Here is an 8,981-nt window from a genome sequence, read left to right on the forward strand (position 1 = left end):
GTGAAAAATATTTACAATGAGATATTCATGAGACTTCTACAGAGTGGCATATTGACATTGAGGAATCTGTAAATATTGCCCAACAAAAAAAAAAAATCTGTAAAGCATTCACTAAGAACAAGATCATTCACAAGGATTGTCATTTATTTTAGTCTGGGTATGGAAAGATCGGTACCAGGATTCGGTGAATCACATAGTACAAATTCCCAGGGAAGCAGTGCATTCAGAGGATATTTTACTCTAGAAAAAATCAAAAAATGCAAGGTACACTGTAAGGTCGGGATTTGATTTCTTCATTTCCCATCTTTCTTCAGCATCCTCTCATAACAATGGCCGAAGTTGCAACATTATCATTTCAGATTTTCATGTGGCAAACTTGGTGGAATGGTATCGAAACAAAAGACAAGATGATATTTCTGAACCAACAAGATCAATTGTGTGGGATATGCCAATCTGAAATGGAATTGTGGCAAAACCTTTTCTTTTTCTGGTTTGGTTATTTACCCAAATTGGCATCAACCCAGAGGCTATTAAAAATCTCAATCTATCTCAGTTTGTTGCTGATTGGATGTATACTAATTAAGTAAACCTTCCAAATGAAATAAGGAACCTGTACATTGCTAAATTCTTCATTTTGTTTCAGACTTTCAGTTGATTTGGGATGTGGGGAATGAGAAAATACATGAGAATCGATTACTTCATCCAGCCCAATTAATTGAGAGGGCAGAGGATTTTATTATTCCTGTTTAAGAACCACCCCCAGTAACTAAAGCCCATACAAGGTTCTCCTCCATTCAAGCTACCCATATCATGTTCTGTTCACTGATGGAGCTTTTATGCCCTCCTCAGGGACAGTTTACATTGGATGTATTGTTGTTTTATCAAGGAATCAGCCCAATCTGAATGGTTGGCTCTGATCGAAAGATTGAAGAGAGCAGCTAGCCAAAGCATCAGATCTATACTAGTGTTTTGCAACTCAGCAGGAATGGTGGAAACTATTAATAGCAATATGGAAGCCCAGTGGGAGAGTACTGCTCTGAATGTTTAATTTAAATTGATGCTTTTTTTGGAAAAAATAAAGGGTGGGGCAGGGTTTGCTATTATGTGCATTAGGGTGAAGTTTGAATGAGGCAACCCATACCAAATCCAACTTGTTGACATTACTAAACATTAAGGTGGTATTTAGTTTGTGATTATAAAAGAAGCTGGTATGGTTCTAAAATTGAACCAACTTTTCAACAAGTAAAAATGCAGTTTTTAGCCATGCTTATATGTTGGGTTAACACCTGAGATTTTTGTTATGAACCAGACAATGTAATGCATTTTCTTTTACTCATGCTTCAGTTGGACCAGATATGTGAATATTGATTGAGTGAAATCATGAATTCATGGTGTGTATATTCATCATCTCTCACCATTTACTTTCATTGTTGAGCAACGTCTGTAGGCTCAAAACAGGATGCCATATATACTTGTATCAGTAAACCACATTGCCTGATTAAGATCATGAGAATGTTCAAAAAATGAAAGTTTTACCAATTCTAGAAGCAGGGATTGTTTGGTTTTAGAACCACCCACAACTTCGGTGAAAGAATAAAACAAGATTTCTCACCTAAAACTTGATGGAACGCAAATAAAACCACAAACAGAAAACACCCTAGATCGGAACGGCCTTGGCTTTTCTGTTGAAGTGGGTGACAGGGTGAGGTGAGCATCTTGGGCTGAACTTATTTGTATCAATGTTGTTTTAAGTACATGTAGTTCACTATGTCTGTGATTGCAATGAAAGTATCAAATCGGAACCACAGAAACACCCATGACAGCACAGAAGCTGTTGCAGATCTGCGATGAGCCCATAACTCGTCACATACCCACGATAAGCTCAAAGACATCACAGACCTGCGATGCACTTAAGAACCACCGTGCATTTACAACAAGCCAAAACTACTCAGGATGAAACAACCAGTCCATGACAGAGCAATTAGGCCAACACGTCAGATTAGCTCTGACGTCATCTATGCCATGTCAACACAGAAGACCCACGAAAAGAAGTAACGCACATGCCTTTTGGATCCTTCCCCCTAGGCTTCGAGAGCTACACTTATAAAAAGGAGGAATGAACCAAAGCGAGGAAACAATTCTATCAATTGGAAACCCCTATTCATCGTTGAAAGAGACCACCCCACCTACAGTTGTTGGTTCAATTTGGTTCGGACATCCTATCCTGATATCCTCTCATAAGCCAACCAACCATGCTCTTCCTGTAACTATAACGTAACCTAGGTTAGGGGTGTAGCAAAAGCAACGTTTTCGGCCTTCCTAGTATAATAATTTTGTCACAGTTGTTGTCTAGTTCGCTTTGAACTTAGCTATATAGAGTACGCTGAATCTACGAGTTAGATTTAGATATAAGAGTAGCATGTTGAGAGTTCGGATCTCCTAACCACAAATGGATTGCTTGGATCTGTCAATGGTTGAATGACGTTTTTATTTTTTGATAATTCAACATAAGCTATAAGCTTTTCCTACTAAGGTGCTGTGTGATAACAAATGAAGTGGTGGTACAATAAAGATTATTGCTTTAAGTTTTTAGGGAGGTTGTTGACTCTTTAATGGTTGAAGCTAAAGCTAAAGTTTGTAGACTAATACCACACCTTTCAATATTTTATTATGTAATTATGCTATTCACCAAAGGACAAAGCAACAAATCGTTCAATTAAGTAACTACATGGGTTGTCAAACAGCCCCCAAGCCTTAGCATCAAGCAATCAGGAATGCAGGATCTTGTCTTGCTCCCAAGATGAACATTGGCATACCTCCAATGCTTGCTTCTTTGTTCCATCTATTTCTGCACTCCAGTATGGAATTCAGAATGTAGTTACTGCACAAATTCCTAATGCTGACTAGAATTTAGAAAGCTAGCCTCGCTTCAAGGCCATTATTTACGTAATGGAAAAATAACAATACAGTCAACCTTGTATACTTTGTGAGTCCAACCAGACATGAAAAAGACTACAGCATGCATCCATCCAGATTCAGAATTATGAAAGCATGAAAAAGAAAATACAAGTAATCCAAAATCCACTGTGCAACGTACTTAACTATAGTCTCAACCATTCCAAGCAAGGGCAGAGTCCCCAACAAAATCGAGCTGGGTAGTAGTCCTTCAGGTACACCTCTCGGCTAAGCCCAATGATATAGAAACTGAAAGACTGGTTGCGACGGGCCATGGTGACACGAGTAACTGGCACAACAGATATGGAATGCCTTTCACATATAACCCTTGCTGTGGGAGGAACAGGAGCCCTATCTGCAATGACATCGGAAGAGAACTTGTTGAGAAAGAACGAATCAGCAAAAAAGGCCGGTGTGCATTGGTATGCCTGTGTATTGCATAGTTCGACCCCTCTGGCCCGGTGAAAGACCTCATCTGGAACTGAGCCTGCACCACTTGTTGCACTCACTTTACGGGTCGAAAGTGTCCTCCTGCACAAGCAAAGAGTTACCAGCATAAGCAAATTATACATGCATTTACATTTATAAACTCTTCCAACTACATTGACACATTTATCTGTCCATCCATAGAGAGTTACACATATTTTACAGCATGTAGACTTTTTGGGGTAGACCAGCATGTGGACACATATTTTACACATCTCTGTGTGAACGCAAATCCATGATAATCTGATTAAACTTAAAACCACAGTAAGTCTAGTATGGTTTTTCTTGGCTTATGAACAAGCTTTTGGCTTCATTTGAAGGAGACATTTTCTCTACATTCTGATACCCAATAACTTTGAAGTTAGCAAAATCAAGCATCGGCAAATATCAGAAAAGTTCCAGAAGCCAATTGGTCCCACTGATAAAGTCTTAGCATTAAAATTCTCCTAGATGTCACCTCATTTTGGATGGTTTCATGGAGATATTCTGAAGTTCCATGCTACCAGACCTAAAATGCAAGTGCAGACTGGCCATAAGGCTCAATTTGGGTGGATAAACTAGCAAGGGTTGAATCCCAGCTTCTCACATGATGGATGAAGTGGATGCTGTGCAGGAAATTACTATGTCATGTTATTTATAGATAAATCAATAATAACATGTAATGCAAAGGATTTTACTAGGCCTTGTGAAGCTTGGCCTTCCTCTGCCACAGCCAGGCCTGGCTTTTGAATGGGCCTAGACTTGGCTCACTTCAATACCCAGAACTGGCCTGGCCCAGCTGTTCTGCACATTGTCATCCCCAATTTATCTAATATCCCTCAGGAAATATCAACCTTTGGCCTGTGTGGTTCTCAAGATTGATATCATAAGAATTATTGTAATTTATATATGAAATTGAACATGTATGCAGATTTCAATTTATGTGCATGCAACCCAGCAATATGCAAGAATATATACCATCGAACCATGGCAACATTGCGTGTGAGAAGGGAGCCTCCACCATGACACGCCTCACATTTCATTAGCCCACGAGATCCACAAGTTACACAAGGAAGCTTTCCCTTGCCATTGCACTTCATACATCTAAAGAAATACAAAGGTGCAAAGTGAATGCCAAATAACTACATGAGCTTCAGAATGCCTGTTATGCACTTTTTGTCTAGTGGTACCTCAAAATGGTAGCTTAGGAGCTATAACTTTTCTCCTGGATCATAGATCCATTAAAAAGTGAATAAAAAAAAAGAAAAAAGAAGTGGGAAAAACGTACATAGTATCAGATCCATCTCTGTGTGCTATCAAACCTCTACCATAACAAGCAGGGCACTGAGTCATTTGGTTTTCCTTGTAAAATCCAGGTTCTTGGTCAGCATTACATGTAGGACATGGATACTGTCCTCGTCCCCCACAACCTGAAAGTGCATTTTTTGGCATAAGTTTAGAGTTTGAACAATATCTGCTACTGCCATTAAGACACAAATGAGAATAGCATGATTTATCATGCCAACAAAGAACAACAATGTACTAATTGCATAAGACAACAGAAAGTAGCAATAACAAGGATGGTGATTGTTCTTCTTAAAGAAGAAAAGATAATAACATGAAGGAAGATTTCATTTTTCGAACCTTGCAATAAATGCACAGACCATTAAAACATCTGGGAGATCCTACCAGAGACTAAACTGATTAGATATACCAGTGATCTGATCTATTAACTTGTTTCCGATCCACACATAATATGTTTTTAAGAGACATATTGCATTAACTTTTAGCCTAATAGATTTCTCTGGATGTCCTACCAAATGGTGAGCCATGACTAACCTGAACATGCAGCTAGAGTACGTTAGCTTTTACAAGCTAATCTTGAATGATCATTTCAGAGAATATGAAACGATAAAGGAAACAAAAGGAGTAGGCACAGCCGCAAAGGTAACTCTTATATTCAGCATGTGGACATTCTAGCTTCTGACCATCGCATCAACTATTACAGAATCTTACCTGGGCAGTTCTTAATAGCTTCTGAATGAGGAATTCTGGTCCGTGTTTCTTTCTGTGGTACAAAGAGAAGAGGGAATTCAGACCTGAGGTCCAATTCCCAAATTCCAAGTTCAGGTTCTTTGTCTTTCCCATCAATTTTACCACCAAAATATGGTTCCTTTTCTGTCATAGTTTCCCTTTCTTCAATAAATGTTTCCAGGGTTCCCACATAAACATTACAGTCTTCCACTGCATGTAACTTCCAGGTCCGAGCTGGACGACTTCCCCAACAGCAACGATGACCAACATGATCGATGAGCAACTCCCGTATCTCTACTTCATCCAGGATTTGCCTGACATTCCAGATATAATTGACATATTACATGTTATCCAAAAATACCCAAACATGAATTGAATTGTGAACATTGCTAGGATGATGAACCAATCACTTTTTTCATTTTAAAATTTCTCTGCCTACAGGAAGATTGGGACTAATACTGCAAGTTCATTTAAGTTATGGATTTGAAACCAATTTCACAGACATAATTTTCCAGCCTTACCTCCCAATGGTGTTTTCACCTGGACCTTGTCCAAATCTACCCTGATAAACAACAACTTGCTCTGCAACAAAAGGTTACTAGGTGAAGCATACTATTAGACAAAGAACACATGATAAATTTATGTTACCTAAGTATTATATCCATAATAGAGATTGTATTATTTATCTTTCTCTAGTCAAAGCAAATTTCCACTTTGAAACATGTAAGATCCTAGTCTTGAAACTCACTAGTTCATGACAGGCTCAAGAAAATCAGCTGTCATAAAATTCTCTTTTATATAAAGTTTCAAAAGTCCACAATCAAGTTGGGCACATAAATAGAAAGATTCAGATGCATCACAATCAAGTTTTTGCATTAGCAAGTTCAAATAACTTTGTGTCCTAATGCTGTAGATTACACAGGCCATCTACATTTACAATTCAACTTATTTGATGAACATGCTATGGAGAGCAAGTTCTTGGGTTCACGTTCACTAAAGAAGTGGCTTAACATCTCATCATCCTGCCCCATGCCCCTCTCCCCCCTCCTCCAAGAAAAAAAAAAAGGAAAGCAAAGAAAAGAAAAGATAATAGCAAAAGCAACCAAAGAAAAAAGCAACAAATCTACAATTTAGAACAATGTTATCTTCAGTAGGCATCCAGATTATCTCCAATCTAGCAATTTATGACTGAACTTAAATGGACAACACATGCACATCAGAATCCGGCATTCCTCACATTCTTGAAGGACAGCTTTACATAACATTTCCCTTTTATTTCCTAGTTTATTTGACATAAATTAACAACTAATGTGCAAGATGAATGCCAATTTTCCCATCAAATGTTAGTCTCAATTCCTGTGTCTGTTTCCATGCAACACTGCTACTAATCTATTGCAACAACCACTTCACTTGCATATGGTATCAAACATTAAACATCTATAAATTTCCGATCAATCTCAAAACTTTTTCCCATGGGACCATTGCTTGGTGTGAACCGTGAAGGTAAAAATCTTGAGCTGACAAACATTAGAAAGTGGTTCTAGTTTGAGAGCAGCCACTTTGTTCAAAAAATGCTGATTAGGTCTATGTCCAGCCCATCCCTCCCAAGAACCCCAAAAGCCACGACCAGCATTGAATAGTGGCCATTTTTTTTTTCAAATATAGCTTTCTTCCCTTGCATTTTTCTGCGCCTATAAGCCAATCCATTGAGAAGCAGAAACTTTTTAAGTTAAAAGGAGCAAAATTATGGGAGAATTTCAATTTCCGAATTGGCAATGTTGTCACTATATTGGGTGCTATTGCAAATTCCCGTGAAATATATGGTAATATGTCCAAAAGCAAATTGCAATTTATAGAATTCCTCACTTTTTCTCTTTCAAAGAAAGATGCAGTATTTGGAGTTGCCTCTACTTTTTCAATTGATACTTAGCGAAAATAGAAAAAAAAAAATGCAGAAGCCTACACCTGTCAAGATGCAAATGAAACTGTTAGGTGAAACTAACAAGGAATTAATGCTCAAAAGAGAGCGGATTGACATGGGGCTTGATTCAGTCTACTGAAAGTATCGCACAATCATTAAGAAACTGGAAATGAAGAAGAATTTAAATACAATCCTAAAGGGAGGAGGGAAAAAATTCAAGTTCACCGGAATCAATCGGAAAACTAGTAAAAATGCTCCCCCATATTTGAATACCTAAATTCAACGGAGTGAATTGGGAAGATAAGAACATAACTAAGAGTAATTTGGCAGAAAAAAGAGCGCAATGCGGAGCAGGATTCGTGAAGCCGACATCAAATAGTTAGGGATTAAGGGAGAGTTGAGTTGAGAAGATAATTAGGAGTCCGCATATGCGGCAACCATGGTCAACGTACCACTAGGCACGGGTTCGGGTGAACTGATCAAGGCAGCATGGATAGGTGGATAATAATCGGAAGATGCTGCCGCCGATCGAATTTCATCGATGTTAATTTCCGTTCCGACCAACGAAGCGGTTGGGAACACGGAACCAGTTCTGCCCACGTACTCGTACGAACTCCATTTTCCCCTCTTTTTCTCTTCAACTTCGCCTTAACAAAAAATAAAAAGGAGTGGGATTAGTAATCACTATAAACTCCTACAGAGTAAACGAATAAAAAACGAAATGATCAATCAAGAATTCACCTGAGAGCAGAGGCTCTTCCATTTTCTTCAAATCAAGACTGAGAGAGGAAAGAGAGAGAGTTATAAGAGGAGCTTCTCTTCGCCTGCAAGGAAGCTAAAAACAGTAGGATAAACACGGTTGCCTGGAAATCAAAGACGGGGGTCCACACGATATCAGTCATCAATTGGAGTTTTCTACTGGGTTAGATGAAGGATTTGTCTACTCGCTTTCATTGCTTGCAGTTGCGGTTTTTATTATTATTAATTATCATAATTTAGACAAGTCTTCCAAACGCACCCTGTCAGTGCCAGCTAATACCCGACGGATGAAATTTGCCTTTGCCAATTGGGTTAGAGCAAATTGGACGGGAGAACACTTCAGCGAGAAATTCCGCAGAAAACTTGATGCGAGTAGGCAAACGGAGCCATGAGCAATAAGCTTTGAAGACATCCAGAAGAACCAAAGATGGAAGCAATGATATTAGCAATCCTTCATTCCATCTTTCATCGAAAACCTTGAATTGTAATGTCGACCCCGCGCCCCTTTCCCGACCCCAATATTTTGCTTTGTAGTAGATTATTGAATTACTCCACTTAAAATCTGAGTTAAATGGTATTGAAGTAAATAGCTAACAATCCGGTACCTGCCGTTAACTAATCGTCAACCAGCGCCGTGATACTATGTACGGATTGAATCTATATCTATACTACGAGCGAATGCCCTTTTTTTTTATTGTAATTTTAATCTACTTTCATTTTAGAAACTGTTCACTAATAATTATTCAGAAATTGTTCATAAATTATAAATAGTTTTGTTTGGGTTGTGATTGAGCTGGCCTTGGATGCCACATGGCAGCCTAATCATTGCTCAGTCACCTCGGCCATG

The 8,981-nt window shown here is 38.6% G+C and overlaps 1 protein-coding gene across 3 annotated transcripts; it reads right to left on the reverse strand.

Moving 5' to 3' along the window:
• Nucleotides 1–2,909: 2,909 nt before the first annotated feature.
• On the reverse strand, nucleotides 2,910–8,674 carry LOC148870733 (chaperone protein dnaJ-like protein). 3 transcript variants are annotated; one of them, XM_088969143.1, is made up of 8 exons: nucleotides 8,394–8,674; nucleotides 8,117–8,199; nucleotides 7,828–8,022; nucleotides 5,976–6,036; nucleotides 5,437–5,768; nucleotides 4,709–4,850; nucleotides 4,399–4,524; nucleotides 2,910–3,486 (listed from the first exon to the last, which is right to left on the reverse strand). In XM_088969143.1, the coding sequence occupies exons 2-8, from the start codon at nucleotides 8,136–8,138 to the stop codon at nucleotides 3,102–3,104; spliced, it is 1,263 nt and encodes a 420-aa protein (XP_088825269.1). In that variant the 5' UTR covers nucleotides 8,139–8,199; nucleotides 8,394–8,674; the 3' UTR covers nucleotides 2,910–3,101. The 3 variants fall into 3 exon arrangements, with proteins under 3 accessions (XP_088825269.1, XP_088825268.1, XP_088825270.1); XM_088969142.1 differs by having other exon boundaries at nucleotides 8,117–8,238; nucleotides 8,394–8,639; XM_088969144.1 differs by having other exon boundaries at nucleotides 7,828–8,016; nucleotides 8,394–8,632.
• Nucleotides 8,675–8,981: the final 307 nt, after the last annotated feature.

Source organism: Nelumbo lutea, chromosome 2 (genome assembly GCF_056320005.1).
Source record: "Nelumbo lutea isolate HS-2025 chromosome 2, American lotus-T2T, whole genome shotgun sequence".
Lineage (NCBI taxonomy): Eukaryota > Viridiplantae > Streptophyta > Magnoliopsida > Proteales > Nelumbonaceae > Nelumbo > Nelumbo lutea.